This window comes from Clytia hemisphaerica, unplaced genomic scaffold, assembly GCF_902728285.1.
Source record: "Clytia hemisphaerica strain Z4C2 unplaced genomic scaffold, Clytia hemisphaerica genome assembly, whole genome shotgun sequence".
Lineage (NCBI taxonomy): Eukaryota > Metazoa > Cnidaria > Hydrozoa > Leptothecata > Clytiidae > Clytia > Clytia hemisphaerica.
In genome coordinates, this window is record NW_027104612.1 from 255114 (window position 1) to 277921 (window position 22808).

General features: G+C 35.6%; 3 protein-coding genes across 3 annotated transcripts in view; 1 reads left to right on the forward strand and 2 right to left on the reverse strand.

Annotated features, from left to right (window-relative positions):
* The window catches only part of LOC136824294 (DNA mismatch repair protein Msh6-like), a gene marked incomplete in the record, with an annotated part of 53002 nt that overhangs the window by 20783 nt on the left and 9411 nt on the right, over positions 1–22808 (forward strand). Inside the window, 4 exon segments of the mRNA XM_067080461.1 lie at positions 2576–2630; positions 12249–12349; positions 22296–22317; positions 22592–22802. Of these exon segments, the coding sequence (XP_066936562.1) occupies positions 2576–2630; positions 12249–12349; positions 22296–22317; positions 22592–22802 (389 nt within the window).
* Positions 4092–11459, reverse strand: LOC136824262 (capsule biosynthesis protein CapA-like). The gene is made up of 7 exons (XM_067080429.1): positions 11308–11459; positions 10869–11128; positions 10214–10361; positions 8523–8681; positions 5216–5447; positions 4602–4737; positions 4092–4471 (listed from the first exon to the last, which is right to left on the reverse strand). The coding sequence occupies exons 1-7, from the start codon at positions 11356–11358 to the stop codon at positions 4303–4305; spliced, it is 1155 nt and encodes a 384-aa protein (XP_066936530.1). The 5' UTR covers positions 11359–11459; the 3' UTR covers positions 4092–4302.
* On the reverse strand, positions 12560–21502 carry LOC136824282 (uncharacterized). The gene is made up of 16 exons (XM_067080445.1): positions 21399–21502; positions 20929–20977; positions 20381–20670; positions 19755–19893; positions 18837–19018; positions 18413–18536; positions 17715–17875; positions 17037–17176; positions 16438–16609; positions 16250–16344; positions 15660–15819; positions 15212–15278; positions 14578–14843; positions 13999–14155; positions 13469–13633; positions 12560–13226 (listed from the first exon to the last, which is right to left on the reverse strand). The coding sequence occupies exons 1-16, from the start codon at positions 21447–21449 to the stop codon at positions 13168–13170; spliced, it is 2277 nt and encodes a 758-aa protein (XP_066936546.1). The 5' UTR covers positions 21450–21502; the 3' UTR covers positions 12560–13167.

Here is a 22808-nt window from a genome sequence, read left to right on the forward strand (position 1 = left end):
ATATTTTAACTTATGTTCTCATGTTTGTCATATCGGACGCTGTTCGTTCATTGCAGTCATTTGATCTATTTTATTTATTGTAGCTATTTTCATGTTGGTGAGTATCGTCGTTAGCCCCAATACTTCCATTTTTCCCTGCTGCTAAATTTTGGGATTTTTTTGGACCTACCTAAGGTAGTCCTTTAAATTAACCCTTGTCCGTTCGTCCGTTCGTCCGTTCGTCTGTTGCCAGCTTTTCTCGGGATCGGCTCATTAGTTTTTTCTAATTTTTTGCACAATGATGCAAAATGGCAATGCCCAAAATGTGACGGAGCCCGATTTTCGAAAAAAAAATTTTTCCGGCCGAAAATGGCGGAAATATGCCGGAAAAACTGGTTTTTCGGCATTTTCTCGAGATTTCATCATTAGTTTTTTCTGATTTTTTGCTCAAACATGCGTATTAAAAATGCCCAAAACATGGCCTAGTCCGATTTCGGAGAAAAAATTTTTTCCGGCCGAAAATGCCGGAAATATGCCGGAAATCGCCGTTTTTCTTGATTTTCATTGGACTTTTCCATATAATTGGTTGTTTTTTCATTCAAAAAGATTATTAATAGCAATGCCCACCATCAAGCATGTTTCAATTTTCAAATAAAATTGATTTTTGAAGCCCGGAACTTTCTAAAAATCGCCGGAAAAAACAGCCGATTTTCGCCGGAAAAACGGTATTTCTTGAATTTCTTGAGCTGTACTTCATATTTTTTCATGAAATTTTGCACACTGATGCAAAATGTCAATACCTAAATTGTGACGGAGCCCGATTGTCGAAATAATTCATTTCCGGCCGAAAATGCCGGAAATATGCCGGAAAAACTTGTTTTTTGGCATTTTCTCGAGATTTTATCATTAGTTTTTTCTGATTTTTTGCTCAAAGATGCGTATTAACAATGCTCAAAACATGGCCGAGTCCGATTTTTAAGAAAAATTTTTTTCCGGCGGAAAATGCCTGAAATATGCCGGAAATCGCCGTTTTTCTAGATTTTCATTGGACTTTTCCATATAATTGGTTGTTTTTTCATTCAAAAACATTATCAATAGCAATGCCCACCATCAAGCATGTTTCAATTTTCAATAAAATTGATTTTTGAAGCCGGAACTATTTTAAAAGTCGCCGGAACAACCTATTTTCGCCGGAAAGACAGTATTTCTTGAATTTCTCGAGCTGTACTTTATATATTTTTATGAAATTTTGCACACTGATGCCATATGACAATACCTAAAATGTGACGGAGCCCGATTTTTGAAAAACATTTTTTTCCGGCCTAAAATGCCGGAAATATGCCGGAAAAACCAGTTTTTTGACTTTTTCTCGATTTTTCATTTTCAGTTTTTTCTGATTTTTTGCAGAAAGATGCGTATTCGCAATGCTCAAAAAATGGCCGAGTTCGATTTTTGAGAAAAAAAATTTTCCGGTTGCCGGAAAATCGCCGTTTTTTTTTGCAGATTTTCATTGGATTTTTTCCTTGTATTTCTATGTTTTTCACACAAAAACATTATTGATAACAATGCTCACCATCAAGCATGATTCAATTGTCAATAAAACTGATTTTTGCGACCAGAACTTCCTATTTATTTTTTCCCTACAACCCTTCTCTCTCCCCCCATCAACAATCAATGATGAATTTATTGTGTTGTGTATTTTGCTAAATGCTATATTTTCTGACTGATTTTTTTCATTTTTCTTTTCGCATTGCTAACTAACTTTCATCATCAGGTAGGTCCATTCAGCATGTTGCTTGTTATTTCTGTATTCTTTGTGACATGAGACACGATGTCATCTACAATCAGCACCAAAATATATTGGCAATTTTGGGTATTTTAACGTTTTTCAGAATTTAAAGGTCGAAGCATGAATTGCAGTTTCAGTATTTCCACTTTGCTTCATCGGATTTTCCGATTTAGGAGGGGTTAAGTGGCTTCCAGACTATATATTCTCTGCCTTAGGCTGAACTTAAAAAATTGTTGGTTTGCCGTCACCCGACCGACCCTACCTCGAAACCTGCCGACCCAAAAAAATTTATTGCCATTTTAAAGAAGATTTTTTTTCCTTCAAAAACTTCAAACAATAAAAAAACAAAACTCGTATCTTGTTTGTCTCAAGCATAAGAATCGTAAATTCCCTGCTAGCACTTCTGTTTTTTATTCAAAATTACCTAAATGTAAACAAACTGTTAACCCTTCCATGGACGAAAATTTCATAAATTGCCAAAATAAAAAAGAATTCCGACCGGCCGACCCACCTCCAAAATCTAGGGTCGGGTGACGGCAAACCAACAATTTTTTAAGCCCAGCCTTATTGGAACATTTTTGAGCTTTCAGATCCTGAGATCCTTAAGTCTAATGTTAAAACTCAGAGTTAAGCTCTACCTCCGAACTGTACTTCAAAGCACTTAAAAATTACTTGCGGTTTTAAAGTTTTGAGGGAATTCCCCTTTTTTGCCAAATATTTCGGCGCCGATTGTAGATCAGATTTTTTAAAGCATGCACCTATTTGACAAGTTTATAGCTTTCAAAAGCAAAATGATTTTGCTTTTAGATGGCGTTTGATCACCGCAAGGCTCGAGAAACTGGAACGATCCACCCAAAACCAGGTATTTCAACTTATTACTTCTTTATCTCGACTTCAGTCAAGCTAGAATCTGAGAATGTCTGTATGACACCTCAAAATTGGCTGGAGATTTAAAAAATCATCCAATTTTGCTGGAATTTTGCACACTCCTTGAGAATGAGTTTTTCGCCAGAACAAGGCTAAAGCTTTGGGGCAGCTTGGAGGCCTCAGAAATGGTCGGATTTGGCTGAAATTTTGCATTCTTCTTCCTTGTATAAATATTTGAAAGTATTTTACTCATTTTATGAAAACATTCATTTTCGAGGTGTGTTAACTCGTTTTGTTGTCAAAATGAGGCTAGAATCAGAATTTCTCGAATTTGGCTGGAGCTGCATACTTGGTTGTTACGTGAATATCTGAAGGCTTTAAAAAATTTACAATTTAGGTTCTACTTCGAGAAAAAGTTACCTTATATATCAGAAATTTTCTGTTGATATTTACAATTAAACCTACGAGTAATTTAAAAGCTACTGAAGTTGAACCAGTATGGTTAGCACGTTATTATAATTTGATGATGTCGTGATAAACATGTTTGCCATTGTTCTTTGATATAGTGCAGTCTAAATGTGCCAAAAGTCATTAACATTGTGCACAAAGGCGTACCAGTGTGAGACTTTGCACAATTATAGTTTTGGGGTCAAAAATGGATTTAAATCTCAGACCCAAAAAGTTGGCACCTGTTTGTGTATTTTACAGACCAGAACAGGTTCCCAGGCTAAAACGATTTTTTTTCTCAAAAGGGCTTGTTGGAAAGCATTTTTCATGCTCGTTTAGAAAAACATCATAACCTATATCTGAAAATTAAGCCAATAAAAGTTATTGCGGAAGGCTTTTTGAAAAATGACGTAATTGCTGACGTCAACAAAAATTCAAGGACCATCCGAAAAAGTTTATTTCTATCAATTAAATAGAGGACCTTGTACGCCTAGCCTTTGTGCACAATTTTTATTACACAATTAGACCGTAACTAATGATAAAAATCATCAAGCAAAATCTGACACCAAATTCGTAATCGAAAAATCGAACAATCAATTTTTGATTAGATTGAATGAAATCCGTTACCTCTTCCCTTCAATTTGGTTTCATTTATTGATCGAAATTTGATTACATTCGTCGGGAGTTTGACTTCAGTTGATGTTTTTTCGAGGAACTTAGAATTATATTCTAGTTAGAGAAAAACTCGAATGAAGTAAAGCCTTTTATACAGCTTGCTAGCTGAGGGGGGCCAATCTTTAATTTCGAATCACAGAGAAAGAAGGTTCGAATTAGAGAAATTTGTATGTTTCTTTTTTTTTCGAGTTTTCACCTGATTAAAGGAGGTGAAAGGACTCCGTACGCAGGATTGGTTAAAAAATGCTGTTACTGTTAGAAAGGAAAACAGATGTATGAGAAAACAAAAAGTTAGGGATACCATATTTGAACCTTAACCTTTAATATGTGTCTGTGTATGCTAATTGATAATTGAAAATACTGTACAATAAAAATACAAAAATGCGTTTATTCTAAAAATAATGAATTGATCTGACACCACTAGGCAAAGCTTTCTCCAAGCTTTCTGAATATATTTAACTATTTTGAGAATAGATTGACTCTCGAAGCTACTTAAACATGATTAGTTGTTCCCTTGTGTTAAAGGCTTTGTTGATGGTTTCGGGTCATTGACAATCAATGAAATTACAATTAGTGACTCCTTCACAATCTTTATCTTCACGACTACAAATGACCGTCCATTTTTTCGATGAAGGTTTCACATACAAACAGCGATTGCTGTCTACTTCGTTACAAGTGTACATGTACTTCGTCTTTCTGGACACCAAACCGTTCCTGTAAAAGAGTCGGAGAAAACCTGAAGGGTTGAAAGTTTTATCAACGGCAGCATTGACCTGGCATTGACTAATCTATTTTAAAATAAATTATTTTTGTAAAATTGACTTCATCTTGTAATTGTACTTACTTGCCAAAATGAAGTTTTACTAATTTTGATCTTGCGGAAGGGTTTTTAAAGTTCTTTTGAGCCATATACCACGAATCGTCAATCTTCTTCAAGGTGGAATCCGATATGTTTTTACCGTCGTCACTCATAGGATTGACTGTAATTTAGATTATGAAAAATTAAGATACGGGCATTATCAATTTTAGATTAAAGTTGTATATTGGCATAACATAACATAAGTGTACTACGTTTCTAGACACCCCAAGAAATTCTCTATTTATCAGAACTACCAAATACTACACGTTTTTTATAAGTACATGCAACATTTTCGAAGCCTTCGGATGTTCTTAACTTTTTTAGTTTTAAGCCTGAAAATGTTCTTTTTTCACCATTCTTTGAGCATTTTTGTCCATTTTTCTAAAAGAAATCGGGTGTTTTAGAGTTCTCAACGCCTTAAAATTTTCTTAACTTGTTCTTAAAATTTCGGCCATCGAAGCCTTCTGTTCTTATATAGATTGTTCTTATAAAAAACGTATATTCCGAAGTACTAGAACATGTTATAGTTAGATTGAAGATTTTTAAAGCAATTTCACCTGGAAATTTCTTTCAGATGAATCTTCATAGGAAATACTTACAACGTCGAACCGTTGGATGGTGAAGTGGAAACAGCAGATTTCCCAATTGTCCAGTGAACAGTGTTTTATTATGGTAAAAATGTCCACTTGTGACATGCGTGTGTGATTCAACTACAACGTCAGCTTGTGTTGCAATTTCTTCGAATTTCTCTTTCAATCCTTCTTGCTTTCCTGACACAATAGCGTATTCTTTTCCTTGGTGCAGATAAACGATCAGTGCGTTCGGTTTCAACTGGGGATAAGAAAATATTAAAATAGTTTAGATCAGGTAAACTTAGCCAAAATAACCCAATTTCAATGAAATATTTCATGGAAAAAACTGTTTTTATGATGAAGTTGAAATCTCTACAGAGGTGACTGGATTTTAGTGGGTCTTTGAGTTGAATCAAGAAAGAGTTTGTTTTGAAGACCTGAAAATGCAACTTTTGATTTTACAAATTGATTCACGTCAACGTACCAATGTAAATTCTGTAGATATGGATCGAAAATGAGCAATAAACTTCTCTGACCTTGCACAAAAAGTAAAATTGTGTGAACAAGGAATGTGTTGAGGTTACCGCTATGGAATGTCTAAAGTCATTAGATTGACGCCCTGAAATTTACATGATTTGACGAGCCTTTTAAAGTTGACGCGACTAGAACACAGACCTATAAAGCCCGAAGGGCTAGATATGGCTGATATGGCTTTGGCTGAAAAGTGTGCCGTAGTTCGGTAGGAAATCCTACCGCTTTCACGTGACATTACAATAGAAGTTAAGCGCTTGACCAATCAGACGCGTTGCGAATTTTCGAAAACAATAACAACAATAGTTTTTGCAATGTTCACTTTTTGGACCTACCTGGAGGTCCTATAAATTAACCTTTGTCCGTTCGTTCGTCCGTCCGTCCGTCCGTCCGTCTGTTACCAGCTTTCCTCGAGATTGGCTCATTAGTTTTTTCTGATTTTTGGCGCAATGATGCAAAATGGTAATGCCCAAAATGTGAGGGAGCCCGATTTTCGAAAAAAATTCATTTACGGCCGAAAATGCCGGAAATATGCCGGAAAACCCGGTTTTTTACATTTTCTCGAGATTTCATCATTAGTTTTGTCAGATTCTTTGCACAAAGATGCGTAATAGCAATGCCCAAAACATGGCCGAGTCCGATTTTTGAGAAAAATTCTTTTCCGGACGAAAATGCCGGAAATATGCCGGAAATCGCCGTTTTTGCAGATTTTCATCGGACTTTTTCCTTATACTTCGTTGTTTTTTCACACAAAAAACATTATTAATAGTGCCCACGATCAAGCATACTTCAATTGTCAATAAAACTGATTTTTGAAGCCGGAACTTTCTAAAAATCGCCGGAACAGCCGATTTGCGCCGAAAAAACGGTATTTCTTGAATTTTCCTGCTGTACTTTATATTTTTTCATGAAATTTTGCACACTGATGCAATATGACAATACCTAAAATGTGACGGAGCCCGATTTTCGAAAAACATTTTTTTCCGGCCGAAAATGCCGGAAATATGCCGGAAAAACCGGTGGTTTTACATTTTCTCGAATTTTCATCTTCAGTTTTTTCTGATTTTTTGCAGAAAGATGCATATTCGCAATACTCAAAACATGGCCGAGTTCGATTTTTGAGAAAAAAAAATCGGTTGAAAATGCCGGAAATCGTAGTCTAGCAAGCTAGACGACTAATTTATACATAGTAGAAATAAAGCAAAAAGTAATGAATGGAACAATTTTAGTCGTCTAGAAACCTTTGTGCACTAACTCCAAACAAAAGAAAAGTGTCAATATTGCAATTATAATTTTTCCTGCTCAAAATAATTCTTGAGAAAAAATATATGTGTGCATTTGTGTATTGAAAGTTTTTCATTTGAGTTGATTTCGTTTTGAGATTTTGTTGTTGCTTGATAAATATTGTTTTCTCGCTACGCAAGTTTCTGCGTAGCTAGCCCCTGTATCTATAAGGCTGGAACACCGGATTCTTCCAGTCGTTTATACAAACTAAACCCCGTATTATTATTATTATTATTATTGGACCTACCCCGGTGGGGTGGAGGTCCTATAAATTAACCCATGTTCGTTCGTTCGTTAGTTAGTGTGTTAGTTACCAGCTTTTCTCGAGATTGGCTCATTAGTTTTTTCTGATTTTTGGCACAAAGGTGCATGACCATAAACCCTCGAATGTGACGGAGCCCGATTTTCGAAAAAAAAATTTTTTGGCAAGTTTGGACCAAAAAACGGCTTTAAAAAACGGGTTTTTTGGACTTGTGAAAAATTAGATCAGTAATTTTTTCTGATTTTTAGCATGAAAGTAGGGTACAATCTTAGTTAAAGGATGGCTCAAGCAGATTTTTGCAAAAAAATTTTTTTGGCTCAAAAAATCGCATTTTTATCTATAAGAACCACTTTAATAAGAATACATCAATGTTTCTTAGCCATATTATTATTATTATTATTTCTATTATTTTTTTTACGATGAAAATGTCACGGTGGAGGGGTAATGGTTAATCTATATCTATAAGAATCACTATTTATGAGCATATATCAATGTTATTAGCCAAATTGTTTTTTTATTATTATTTTTTCTAATAGAAGAAAGTGTCACGGTAGAGTGCGACGGTTTGACTTTTCTGGAAACCTTATTTATTAAGCTGTGCATTTTTCTGATAGTGGTTTTTATAAAGAAAAGCGCTTAATAGCTTTTTTATTTCTTTTTCAAAAATCTTTTTCAATAATAGTTTCTCTCAATAGATATGCTTTCATTTTCTTTATTTTTTTGTATTTTGACCAGTTATGTCTTATGTGTTTCATTGTTTCAATGTTCACTGATTAACCAGGTAGGTCCATAAAAGTATCGCTTGTTATTATTATTAGTATTGGTATTATTAGTATTACACGCATTATAAACGACTCCAGTCTACGGAAATCGCCGTTTTTGCAGACTTTCATTAGATTTTTTTCTTGTATTTCTATGTTTCTCACACAAAAACATTATAATGATAACAATGCTCACCATCAAGCATGATTCAATTGTCAATAAAACTGATTTTTGCGACCAGTACTTTCTATTCATTTTTTTCCTACAACCCTTCCCTCTCCCCCCATCAACAATCAATGATGAATTTATTGCATTATGCATTTTCGCTAAACGCTATATTTTCTGACTGATTTTTTTCTCCTCACATTGCTATCTAACTTTCATCATCAGGTAGGTCCATTCAGCATGTATCTTGTTTTGCTTGGAAAAGCTAAAAGCACTCCATCTAGCCTTTCGGACTTTACAGAAATCTGTGGTTTCAGATGTTTACTGTACTTTTTTTCGAACGTAATCAATCTCTTTCATTGCTCTTCTTGTGTTAAAGATGGCTGGTCCTGTGGTTTTTCCTTTCCTTAAACGTTTGCAACCTTCGCGGTTGTTGCAATAGGAGAGCACACAAACTCGGATACCATTTTTTTCAAATATAATCGGTTCCTATTATTGGTAAAAAGAATACTTTTTTATAACTATTGTCGACGTACCATTGGTCAAGCACAAATATAGTTCTTTTCGGATGATCTCGTACGGAGATAGTAGAACCATCGAAAGAGAAGTTTAGGAATCTACTTGGCTTCTTTTCTTTTACTTTAGGGGCCCGAATAAACGTCTCCCTCGCTTATTAATTTTCGAAAAATTTTAAAACCCCACCATCGTTCTTGATAAGACCCCCGGTTTATTTATTTGTGAAAAATATCTTTAGCTATCACAAGGAGAATTGATCCAAATAGCATGGTTTTAGCTTTAAAGTTACCTTATTTTGTTTTTTGGACCTACCTCCGGGTGCCCCGGTGGAGGTCCTATAAATTAACCCATGTCCGTTCGTCCGCTCGTTCGTTCGTTCGTTCGTTCGTCCGTCCGTCTGTTACCAGCTTTTCTCAGGATTGGCTCATTAGTTTTTTCTGATTTTTTGCACAATGATGCAAAATGGCAATGCCTAAAATGTGTCGGAGCCCGATTTTCGAAAAAAAATATATTTGGGCAAATTTGGGCCAAAAACTGCCTAAAAATAGGGTTTTTGGGACTTTGTGCAAAATTCTGTTATTACTTTTTTCTGATTTTTTGTACAACGATGGAGGGCAAGATTCTCTAAAGAATGGCTGAAGTAGTTTTTCCCGGAAAATTCTTTTTCGCCTTAAAAAACAGATTTTCGTATTTTGGGGAAATTCCCTTTAACCAAATAAGAAAATATAGCTTTTCTCAAAGTTGACTCGTTATTTTTTTCTGATTTTTTGCACAATGATGCAAAATGGTAATGCCTAAAATGTGAGGGAGCCAGATTTCCAAAAAAAAATATATTTGGGCAAATTTGGGCCAAAAACTGCCTAAAATAGGGTTTTTTGGACTTTGTGCAAAATCCTGTTATTACTTTTTTCTGATTTTTTGTACAAAGATGGAGGGCAAGATTCTCTAAAGAATGACTGAAGTGGTTTTTCTCGGGAAATTCTTATTCGCCTTAAAAGACGGATTTTCGTATTTTGGGGAAATTCCCTTTAACCAAATAAAAAAATATAGCTTTTCTCAATGTTGACTCATAATTTTTTTCTGATTTTTTGCACAATGATGCAAAATGGCAATGCCCAAAATGTGACGAAGCCAGATTTTTAAGAACAATTATTTTGGGCAAATTTGGGCCAAAAACAGCTTAAAAGGTTTTTTGGCCTGAATGGTTCAAGTGATTTTCGTATTTGGGGAAATTCCTTCTTACCATTTTACATTATTCAACACACAAGCTTTATTTTTCCATTCTGAATTTTTGTACAATTATTGTCACTTTTTTCTTATTTTCATCTGATGTTAATCATTAGGTAGGTCCATTCAGCATGTTGCTTGTTTGTCCTTACCCCTTACCCCGTTTTTTAGATTTTGGAAAAACGTCCTCCCCTTAATTCGGAACCCGGGTTTTTAAAGTTTCACTTAGATAAAATAGTCTGATCAAAGTTGTTTGATTAGATCAGTGATTGATTCACTTGATATTCATAGATGTTTTTTCCGATACTGTATCCAGAAGGCTTTATACCATACTTTCTGATTTCATTGAGTGTGTTGTTGACTCCTCTCTCACCGAAATCCAATAAATGGTTATTGGCAACCGTCACCGTTGATACACCGGCTTTCCTAAAAGACAAAACGATACGAAAGTCGATTTCCTTTAAATTTCTCTAGATTTAAGAGTTGATTGAGATCTTATTTGGGAATGAAAGATTTTGATAGTCATTTGTTTTCTTTGATTGCCCGGGGATAGCTAATTTGCTCAGTTGACCAAAATTATTAAAACCTTCGGATGTTCTTAGCTTTTTGAGTTTCAAGCCCAAAAATGTTTTTAGCATGTTATTTTCCCCATTTTTGTGTATTTTTGTCAATTTTGCTAAGAAATTGGCTGTTTTCGAGTCCGCAAAGCCTTAAAATGTTCTCAACTTGTTCTTAATGTTTTGGCCATCAAAGTCCTATGTTCTTATATAATTGGTTCTTATGTAAAAAGAAACGTGTACTTGGTGGAACATAAGAATGTATGATTTTTGGACTGGGAACCTCTTCTTTTAGGTTTTATAGCCTGGGGGCTAGTTAGTCTTCTCACGCTTGGCTATGGGTTTGTTTTTCAATATAAAAGAATATCGGCCTTACCTTAAAGATTCCAAGGCTTGTGGATCAGATGTGAACCTGATCAATTTCTTGACTGTTGTGTTATCTTTTAATTCTTCGATATTTCCGAGCGTAGTCTCTAAGTTAACCATTGTGAAATCGCCTTCGGCAAAAACTTCTTTGACATTTTGGAATGGTCTTTCGTAACTGCAATCTCCATTTTGAAAATGGTAATCTATCGGTCCGTAGAATGTCACGTCGCCTCCGAAAATAAGTTCGAGCGATTTGGATTTTGATAAAACCTGTGTACCAGAGAAAACGCAATGATAGAGCTGTTACCATGTTCTGTCGTCAGAAAGAGGCTTGAAATCGACGAAATTCAAAATAGCCTAAACTCGCTGGGAAATGAAAGATCCCGTACATAATTTGAAAAAATAAATAAAATAAGAAATAAAATAAATCATGAGTTAGAAGAGCTTACATAATCAAAACATAAAAGGAATGTCCATGGAAATATCAAGCAGCACCACATCACACTTTTATTTCAGCCAACTAAAATTGAAGCCTGACTAACAAGACACTAAGCCCTGAGTGTTGAAAAAATATCGAATATTTAAAGAAAATCTTCGTAAAAGTTTCGAAAGATAGATGTTAGAAAATTTTAGAAAATATTCGTCCTAACTATAGCTTAATTATGCTGAATAATCGTTTTCATTGTTTTGTACCGCCCCATCTTGAAATTTACATTTTGCTTTGTTAGAGCATGAATTTTAAACTTCCTTAAAAAGGGGAGTTTTTAAACATTGTTGGAGAAAAGAAAAAAACTCTATAACCCAAATTTATCGGATCGCTGGACGTGGTCGCCATTTCTGGTCGATGTTTAGGTTGACATGTTAGGTTGAAATTGATATTTTCATTTTCGGAAGCTGGTAATCTCTTAAGCTTTCTCTACAATTTTGAGATAATTTTGAAAGTTTAGAAGGCAGTGTCCATTTCAAGATTTTTTGAATTCAGTGAAAAAAACTTATAATAGGTAAAATATATCCTACCTTGGCTGTTCGAACCGCATGGTTTTCAAGCAAATACTAGATTGAATATAACATTTATCAACGAATTTCGAGTTCCGACCGACATAAATTTTGCCTGACCCACTGTAAAACCCATTGTAACACAAGTTAAAGTTAGTAAAACATGTTTCTTTGATTATTCTTCCTGCAGTAAAAACAATTCAGACTCTTTTTAGCGAAGGAGAGTTTGATATAGTAAGGGGAAACATTTTAGTAGTCTTTTTGACATTGATTGCTAGCTCAGTTGTTGCGTACTTCATTTCGGGCAATATTTCTCAGTAATGACCACACTAAGTTTCTGTTATTGTATTATGAGCTCTCACTCGCTCACTCTTTCATTCGCTCTCTTTTACAGGTGTGGACAATGATTATGACGCCGCGCAATGCGACATCGAATTGATCAATGACAAACTGAATAATTATCTAAAGACACAAAGGAAGAGACTGGGGTACACTGTAAGTTGATCAGTTTTAATGGAGTCTGCTAAATTACGTGGGTTACGAGCAATTTTAACCCACGAACCCACGAACCCACGAACCCACGAGATATTTTGACCCACCAACCCACGATACGCACGTAACCCACGCAATTTAGCAGACTCCTTTTAATGCAATAGCACTTGTGTTTACAAGTGTTTTCTCAAAAAGTCAGTTTTCTTGTTGTAGAAAAATCGTTCTTTTATGGCAAAACGAAGAGTTTTTCCTCTTGTGTGAGTAAAGAAATACACTGCTGTAGGTATAGTTTCAGAATAGACAAAATTCGAAAATTTAATTTGTGCATAAATATAATTGATTACAATCAATAAACAGTGATATTGCAATTGAAACTGTGCGAATTGTGCATCTCCCACATGAAATTAAACTATAAAGTTATAAACCATAATATAGGATAAATAATATACACTGCGAAAAACCACAGATTATTACAATATTTTTTACGCAGTCCTTCATTGGGTTGTTCCATTAAAAAAACATACAGGGGGAGGGGGTGGACGAACCGTTTCAAGTCAAAAAAAAATTATTAAAAATGCGTGGATATGTCCTGGAAAATGGCAAAATTAGCAAAACCGTTGGAAAGATTCTTTTCATACCTATAAGTGAGGGTTGACGAACTAAAATCAGTCTTTCACCCCCTGGAAATTTTAGAATAACTACATACCCCTTTGGAAAAATGAAAAAGCACCCCCTGATAAATTTTCTCGGATTGCTCTCTGGAAATGTTCCTTCACCCCCTGTATGGATATAAAATGGAAGGGCCATTTTTGCAAGGTTCGTCAAAATTTTGTTTGTAAAATTGGTTCATCTTTGTGAACGTTGAAATGGGCTTCCCAATCTAATGAAAATGAAAGTTAAAGAACAATACAGTCTTAGGTTCAGTTTAAGATGACGATAAAAATAATCTTTAGCAAAGTTTTTCCTTCCCCATTCCCTGGTGGGAATGCTATGAGACACAGATTATAACTTAATGAATATTATGAATAATATGAACTTCAAAGATCGTGATTTCTAGAGTATTTTGACTACAGACTTCATTCATCTATTTCAATTAGAAGAAACTTGATATCAAGAATGTACCTTTGAATTTCTTTTGTTGAGTGTCATGTTTGCGGTTGATGGTTTCCATTTTCTGAAGCAACCCTTCATGAATATCTTCCATCCCATAAAGAGTTTCTTTCTTCAATTTCTTCAACGCGTGTGCTTTCTCGTACACTTCCGAAGTTTCTTCAATCATGTTGTAATCTGTGGAAAAGAGATTCGTTTACAAGATTCGTTTAGCCTTTAATAGTTCTTTTAAACAACGTTATATCTTTGAAGCGACGTTATTAAAGGCAATATTTTGGTGGTGATTATTTTATGGACTCTCCAATGTCTTGGAAAAATCAAGAAGGCCACAAACAAGGAAGTCCTTATTCCGAATTTCTGCTCTCTTCATAAGTAGACTGGCTGGTGCCCCGCGAAAACGACTGAAATAGTTTTAACAAGTCCATAATTACTGATGTGACAACAAACTTTAGTTAGTTTCCTTGAGAATAAGCCCTTTAAATAAAGTTTGTAATATCGACAGTAAATATAACACGAGTGCTATTGTTTATGTATTGACATACCCAGCATCTCCATCAGGTATCTTGTGTTCGGTTGTTTGTAAGCGTAATCGTAAAGGATACCAGCCAATCCGAACACGACACACATGGCAACGAGGCTGACCAAAGCCATTTGAAAAGCATTGTTTTCAGGGTCCACAATCTGCTTCTCCAATGTTTCCTGCAATTAATATTCCATAGGTGAGTTAAATTACAATTTACAAACACATTTTAAAAAATCTAATTATTTCCCGAACGAGAACTAACAAGAACTAACGAGAACCTAAAAAGAATCCATAGTCGACTCACGTCATTTATTGTCGACAAAAGAAAATCAGGAAACATTTCTGTGAAGATTTTAAAGATCGGAGCTCTCGTCAGATACATGTAATGGATGTGGCTTGGAAGTTCTTTGAGGTTGTTGGAGGTTCTTGGGTAGTTTAAAAAAGCAGTCAACAAAATAAGCCACGCCTAATTTATAAGAACAATTTTTAAGTAACTGAATTGGCTAAACTCAAAGAATTGGCCCAAAGCTGCCCAAAGTAAAGTATCATTTTTTTCGTGAAGTGAAAATTACATAAAAGTGACATTCTATATTCTTACCGGAAAATCTCCAGTATTTCTATCGATAGCGTTTTGAACAAGCTGTTCGTTGGATTTCATATACATATTAAAAAGATTATACGTTGCTGGATCAATGACGGACTCGTTGAAAACCACACCATATTTCTTTTCTCGTTCCGTAAACGTAGCCTGTTTTTCCAACATGTGGAAATTGGAGTTGAAATCGGCGACATATGCATCCACTAAACAACCATCCAATCTCCCGTTCTGAACGTCGTTCACCAGTTCCTGGACTACGTCGTACTCTGTAAATATGATACAAGAAAACCTTTCAAATCTTTAGTCTTTTAGTGCGTAAATTTTAAAATTTATACGATAATTCTATCTTCATTTCGGTTTTGAAAAAAAAAGTATTTTCTTAGCACTTAGAAAAGTATTATTTGAATGCACGAGAAAGAATCAACTCTTTGAAACAAAAGTCAAAAATACATAACCGTGCATTTACGTTATTCTGCATTATTAGTGGAGAAATCCAGGGAAAGGAGTGGCGCCCTCCCCTACCTTCGGGTAAACAGCTATACGAAAAGGGAGCCTTCGAGTCGCCCTCGACTGCGGTCGCAAACTTACTTAGTTTATCAAAGGAAAGAAAAATTTTGTTCATTTTTAGACTTACCTCTTACGGCAGCGTTTGTTAATCGGACAGCATAGTAATGCGAGTCTGATTGGTTCAAAACACCAACCTATGTAAGTTCAAAAATACTCTAGAAGTTAAAGATAAACTTTACTTTTGATTAAGGAAATTACAAAAACCTTTTAATTCGTTAAAAATGAAACATGGGACCAGTCGATGCTTTCACGGTCACATCCGCTACCACTTTACCCATCCAGACTTTTTCAATACAGAATGCTTTTTGAATACACAGGCAGCTGCAAAATCAATGTTTGAAGACAAATCACGCTTTAACTCGAAATTTTCATGTGCTTGTTACATGACATTTATTTCTGATTGGTTCGAATTTATTTACACTAATAGTTATCAGCTGTAAGTTGTAAAGCAAGTAACACGGCGATAAAGTTTTGACTGCACTGATATAATTTTTCAACCCGTGTATTGGCATTACCTTTGTGTCAACAGGGATCGTTCCTTTGGTTTTGATGCTTTGTAAAGTCAATGATGTGATCATCTGTCCCACAGTTATGGATACCATTATGATTCCACCGAATATCCAAATAACGCTGAAAACACGTCCCGGAAAACCTCGTGGTGTAACGTCACCGTAACTGAAAGGATATGGAAAGGAGACATTATTAAAAGTTTTAACGTCTCTAATATGAATGAGCGTTACAGAGCTTTTGACATGCCGCACCCTGTTCTTATTTATAAAGTTTATATTTCTTTGGATACAAAGATGATCTTTCAATCTATCTGAATTTATATGTAGTGAAATCACGTACAGTTATAAATACACATCGGGATTCACACCTTTCATAGTAAGGAAATTGCGCTTAAAAAATATGGGTAATCTTAAGGTCTATTAGTACAAATAGTGGAGAAAACATCCTCCACATTGCCGCCCGATGATGGGAGAACAATCTCTCGAAACGTAGCCAAACGTAAATCTCGTGATCTGAGCCACGATAAACTTCCAATATATATTTATAAATCGAAACTCATCGCTTCGTTCTTTTGTGAAGGAAACATTACAATTACCCGACAGTAGTAGCGGTTGCAAAAGACCACCAAATTCCTTGACTGAATCCTTGTAGAACTGTCGGTGGAAATTCTTCTTTGTTATACCGCAGTTCCTATAAAAATTGAATCAGCATTAAAGATTTAAAGCTAAAAGTGGTTAAAACTGGATAAAGCAAACTGGAGGAGGTGACCGCTGAGAAACTTACCAGGAACCACATAATTTGACCAGCACATATGGTGATTAATGACAACATGATAAAAATGACAGTACAAGGCGCCAATGCTCGGAAAATTGCTTGACTATCGCCTGTCAATCGTTTTTGCAAATACACGTATCCTGGATGATCCACGACGGGCAAGAAATATAATTCCTTAAACCTAAAAAGAAATTATACAAAGCAATATTTTGATGCTAATAAGATATTGTAGAGAATGGAGCGTTACTTTAAAGAGTTGACACAATATCTATGTTTCAAACTCAGAGTTTCATGGTGCTCAGGCACCAATCATCAGTGAAAAACTGATAATAAGATATTAAGCGTTCAATTTTGATACGTTAGGCTGACAAATTAACTACATAATTCTTCACCTGGTTTTTATTTTCGCCCCCTTGGAAATACCACGACAACTTTATGCAATGCAACTCGATATTTTACCGTACCGAACTTTCAACTGCTAACCAAGCACTAAGCAAGACCAATAAGAGTAATGAGGCCAGTTGAGCTGCTCGATGGAGTTGGCCAAGATTTCTAGAAAATGATCCAATTTCTTTCAAAACTTTGTTTTGAAAACCTAGATGATATACCTTTCCCATTGTATATCACGGTGCATCAACAACGGAAAAGCAACACTGAATTGGTTTTGTTGAACGTCCCTCTCGAACACTTCGATGGGTTTCAGCATGTTCATTTGTCTGTTCCACACAATCACTGTCTCGCCTTGCAACTGAAACCAATATTAAATTTAAAATTATTTATGCATATTGCATGTCTCCGAATGGCGTAGTGGTGTGGTGGTCATCGCTCTTAACTCCTGCGTGGGAGGTCCGAGTTCGATTCCCACTGTAGTGCTACGGTTCACTTGGCAAGTGAACATGCCTTCGCCCGGGTCAACACATACCATGTGAGGGGAATTGGGTACCACTTATCTGATACAAGAGTGTGGGCGCTTTGCCAGACATTCTGGTGTGTGGTGTCAACCACCATGCATCATGGTATCCGTGTCTCGCGTGCACAGAACCAGCGGTGTCTGGACAGCGCTAAGCGTTCCAACTTGAAAAAGGAGGAATTCCTACTTTGTAAGGAGTAGGACCCATTCCCCAGTGGGGAGGGCTTCTATCATTGCATGTCTCCGTAAGAGCCTCTCAAACGAAAACCGCTTTTCATTAAACAGCTAACAAATAAAAAACTCGTTAGTCTGAATTGCAAGAAAACAGCCCTTACCTCGTTTTTAAAATCTAAACAGAATCTACAAAAATTCTTACAGGGCAAGTGCCACAGATATCATCAACCATTTTCTGGATGACTTCATAGAAAATGCCTTTGATGATGACCTCGCGCCGTTTCAAATATCCGTCTACGTAGGGCGTATAGGGTGGGAAGTCGAACCACGCCATTTCTATGTATTTCTTGCAAATGCAACGGTCTAAAGAAATAAATAGAAATTGACTTCATTGAAGATTATACATGGATTCATGTATAAAACACTAAATTTGGTCAACTAGTTCCGTTATTACAGGATTTTAGGTTTTGCCTGGAAAGGCTTATGATGACGTCATCACGAAACTTTAAACCTTCATAACTTTTGATAGGAAGATTTTGAAGGCATGTTTTATACCTCGATTTTCATCAGCATGTCATGCTCTTCCCACTGATACCATCAGATTTTGAATATTTTCAAAAAAATAAATTTTTGCTAAGCCACCTGATGACGTCATCTGGCAGGTGGCTTGGTGGCAAAATTTGGTGTTACTGTTTAAAATTAAGTTTTAGACCCTCTAAGGATCATCTGTGCCAAATTTCATGCTTTAATCACCATCTTAAGTATTTTTGTGCTAACAGACCTCACTATAGTACTTTGTGTAGAAATACTTTTGCCTTGAAAAGTGTTAGAAACTTTCTTGTTTTTTACTTCAAAAAGACATTACTACCGGCTGACCTTTTACCCAAAATATTTTCCTACCTTCCACAGTGAGCTCAATCAATTGTTCTTCATGGCCATGTTTGTTTCGTGTGGAACATTGATAAAAACCTGCATCTGATAATCTGATGTTGTGTAGAATTGCATTGCCATCCGTATTCTCGTCCTAAAGTTTCGATCAACAAATTATTCAATGATGACTTGGAAAAGAGGTGCGAGGAAACAATAATCTAACAGATCATCCATTCAGCGCACACCACGCTCTGCTCTAAATGGATGAGAGGAATCTGCTGATATGACCAGGTTGTTCAGCCAAAACAATCAAAACTATGTTGAACGTCTTTTAGTGACGTGTTCTTAATTCGTTTAGTTTATTAGTTTTGAAGTCAGTTTGATTAGGTTTTTGGTTTTGGCAAAATTTCAGGCTCATGTTCTTATAGAATTGTTCTTAAGAAAGTGTTACCACCTTTAAAATGCTGTCTTCGATTCTCTCAGTTGTGTCGTTGACCCAGCGCATCCATTGGCTGACAGGTGTTGGATCTCCTTGAGCTTGGCATATCAAATTGATTGATGAAAGTTTCTTTACTGTGATTTGTCTCGAGCATTGGGGATCGTTAAGAAGACCAATACATTTGATAATCGGCTTATCTAAGAAAAATGTTGGAGGATTTGTTTTACCAAACGGTTTAGGAAAGACACTGTAATCATTTTTGATGATTTGGGGTATAAAACTTCAGCATAGGTGGTTTTAGACCCTGTCGAACTTATCAGATGAAGAGATTTGTAATTGTAATTGTAACGAGCGTCGCACTCCTTCGCATGTTTCCGACGTACTTGCTCTATTGTCTTCAATTCGAAAGTGCTTTAGTTCAAGAGTACTCTCGTTTGTGCTACTATATGGAACTAGTACTAATTACTCTGAGATGGTTCCTACACGAAAGCAAAGAAAGAAAGCACACTAACAGCGAATGAACTAGTTGCAGCATGTCTGGAAATCAAATGAATCTAAATAATTGTCTTTTTGGGAATCGATCACTCTAAAGTTCTGAAATTTCAGTTAGTAATATCCTTTGTATTTAAAGAAAATCATACGTTGCAACAGGGGATGTCAGAATTAGGAATTGCCATGAATCCCAGAGTCTCATCTTCAACTGCAAACTCTTGTTAATGAGGTTTTTGAGCCTTTATAAAGAATCTTTTTGCATGTTTGTTGATTGGCGATCTTAATACAGCACAGGCCCGGCGGGACTTCAGCCTCCCGACTTTTGAGGAAATGAGATTTTTTTGTCTCAAATTCCTTGCAAATTTTATCTCATGTTGAGCCTTCAGCCTGCCCACTTTTACGATTGTTCCGTCGGGCATGTAATAATATGAAAATCCTTACTCTCGGGATAATCCAAGCTGAAGGTTCCATTAAATCCAGCTCCGTCAATTGTGTCATCCGATTCCATTAGGACGAATACCGATTCGGCAATAAATTCAATCCGATAATCCGACATCATCCCGCACATTGTTTTTCCAACCTATAACAAAAAGAAATTTAACCCGCAAATTGAAAAAGTGGGTCAGAAATTAGCATACCTCTCAAGATGTTCACATTTTAACAACAAGGCATTGATAGTATATTTTTCTATTAAAAGTTAGCTTCGAAACAAGGCAGTGCTATTCATAGTTCAAACTCGAATATAATAAGTTGCAGGTTCTGCAGAAATTAATTTTGAAAGTTATAGTCTTTTGACCAAAATGTTGACCACAAAAGTGAGATAGTTTCTACCATGAAAATGTTAATAGCTTGTTTGTATAGCGATTTTCCTTAGGGGAAAACTTTTTGATTATAATTTGTATAGATCCTGGCTGACTAATTTTGCGTCTTAAAACTATAAAAATTACTTTGACGTCCTCAAAAGGGTAGATACAAAAGCTCGTGAATGTTACCGTGAATGTTTTTGTCCATTTTACTACAATACAAAGTTGAAAGCCTAGACTTTCAGAATATCAATCACAATTTACCTTTTCCCAAAAGTGTTGACCGAATCCTTTCTTGTAAACGCGTACTTTATCATAATGGCAACCTTTGCTATATTCCACGTCCACATAGTCGAAAAGGATTTTGAAGAGCCCTGTTCCGTTTCTTCCTTTGATGTGCCACGTGCACGTCAAATTTGCCGGATAGCTTATCTTTGGGAAACCGGGGGTAAAGAAAAAATTCATTGGATAATTTTCTCTGTTTTCTTCTTCTTCGAATATTTTGACTTGTTCCGAGTCCTTGAGAATATCGATGTTGTGTTTGCATGATTTCTCTAAAATTTCATTAGATAAAGAACGTTTTAGTGACAGGATGACATTTTTCATTGACTTTAAAGTGATTTTTTACTTGCTCTTTATTTTGTACTAGGATTATAATTTAAGAGGTTTGCCCAGGTTTATCTTGTATAAAACGTTCTACATTACAGACTAAAAGTGTCTCTACGGTTTAGACTGTTGTTCTTGCTTCGTCCCGAATATTCCTTCGGAATATTTTTTACAGAAATGACATAAACAGAACTAATTCTACGTACCATCAGATCTCCTTTCGAAAAATGCTGGAGTGAAACTTGCACAATACACCTATGAATAATAGGAATATGTAAGAGAAGGTTCCAAGGTAACACATTATTTTATTTCTGTGTCTGCTTTCTTTGATTGTCGAGTCTCTTCATGAAAAAAGATTCCTAGATTTATGTACATCGATAACGTACTATAGATAGCTTTGCACAAAACGTCAATCGGACGTTTATGGATGCCTGTCCACGTTACGTTAGATAAACGCTGAAACAAAGTTGGGTTACCGGTCTGTACCAAACCGGTTCACAAGACCGCTCGGGCGATCCACGTAAAATTATTCGGGAGGTATAATGTTGTTGTCGTATCTCGGTAAAGCTGAGTCTAAGACGTAGCGAAAATCTTTTGCACAAAAAGCGAACATCTGGATTTAGATTTCTCAAAATTTATTTAAATAATAACTAATCAAAACTACTGACAAACTTACAGAGTGACAAAAAAGCCACAAGATGAAAAATTTTGACTCATGATAAACCATACTTCTTTTCAATTTTTTAAAAACTTGCTTGCATCGAAACTCTTCATTTTGAAAATATTTGAAATGAGATTTTTTTGCGATGAAAACAAATCTGTATCGTGTCAAAATTCGATTGAGAGGGAGCCGATTTAGCATTCAGCTTCACTATAAATATCACAAATTTGAAATGTTCAACCCCTGACATAGTCAATAGTACAACTTGTCAGATATGGCAAAAAATTGAAAATTTGTTTACTGCTATAAAATTAAATAATTAAACTGTTCTCCTATTTCAATGGAATTTTGTTAGTTATATTTATAGGAGATCTTTAGAAATCATATTTTATTTTTAAAGACGTTGCTAATGACACCTGGCAATGTAAGCGATGGAGATCTAATCTTGCAGCCTGTTCATAAGAAAATGCTATCAAAATGTTTCGAACTATTCCAAAATCCATATTTAAGCGTCGTCAGTCTTAACTCGGGTAATCCACATTTTACCCCCTATAACCTTTCCCTCTTTTAAGCAACTCCTGTGTTGGGCAATTGTGGTTACTAGAAATGATTGTTAAATGGTACAACAATACCTTTAAAATCTTATAGCAAAAACTAAGGTTGTTTGTGTTTTCTTGGTTGAAGAGCTACAATCAACCAATAGCCCGGGGTATACTGAAAGCTTTTTATAGACTGGATGGCGCGAAGTCAACTTCCTCAAAATTTATCAGAAAGCAAAGTTCAGCCAGAATTAGACCCTAGTCTATAATAAAACAAGTCAGGTTTATGTTTACTTCATAGCTCAGCCCTTAATAAATATTTTTCTCATCTTGCCCATCTTAACAAATAGTTTTCTTCTTTTTTTTCTCATAGAATATCCACTATTGGGGAAATGGTAAGAATTTTTGTTCGTTTTGGTTTGCCATCATTTAATCGTGTCGCGAAGAAAAAAAAAACTCAATTTTTTGCCCTAAAAATCGGATTTCCAGAACCAAGCCAAAGAATTAGTTAACAGAACTACTCAACGAGAACCATAACCGTACCAGGCAATCGCGATCTTTGTCGAAGAAACATGATCAAATAGTCGCAATCATGAAGGCCGCAAGTACCTTAAAGTCCAATACCGAATGGATTAATTTGTAACTATATTTATAAATTTGTTTTGTCAGGTAAAAATCGATTCCAGTTGGAAGTTCCGGAGGACGCTTTACGTAAATCTACTCCAGAGGAATATCATCTGAAATCTCAAAAGAAAGGCTACAAAAGGTTTTACACCGATTTCATCGTCAAAATGATCGAACAGTTGACGAAAGCCGAAGAGAGGCGAGATAACGCCTTAAATGATACTCTAAGAAGCATATTTAACAAGTTTGATCAGCAGTAAGT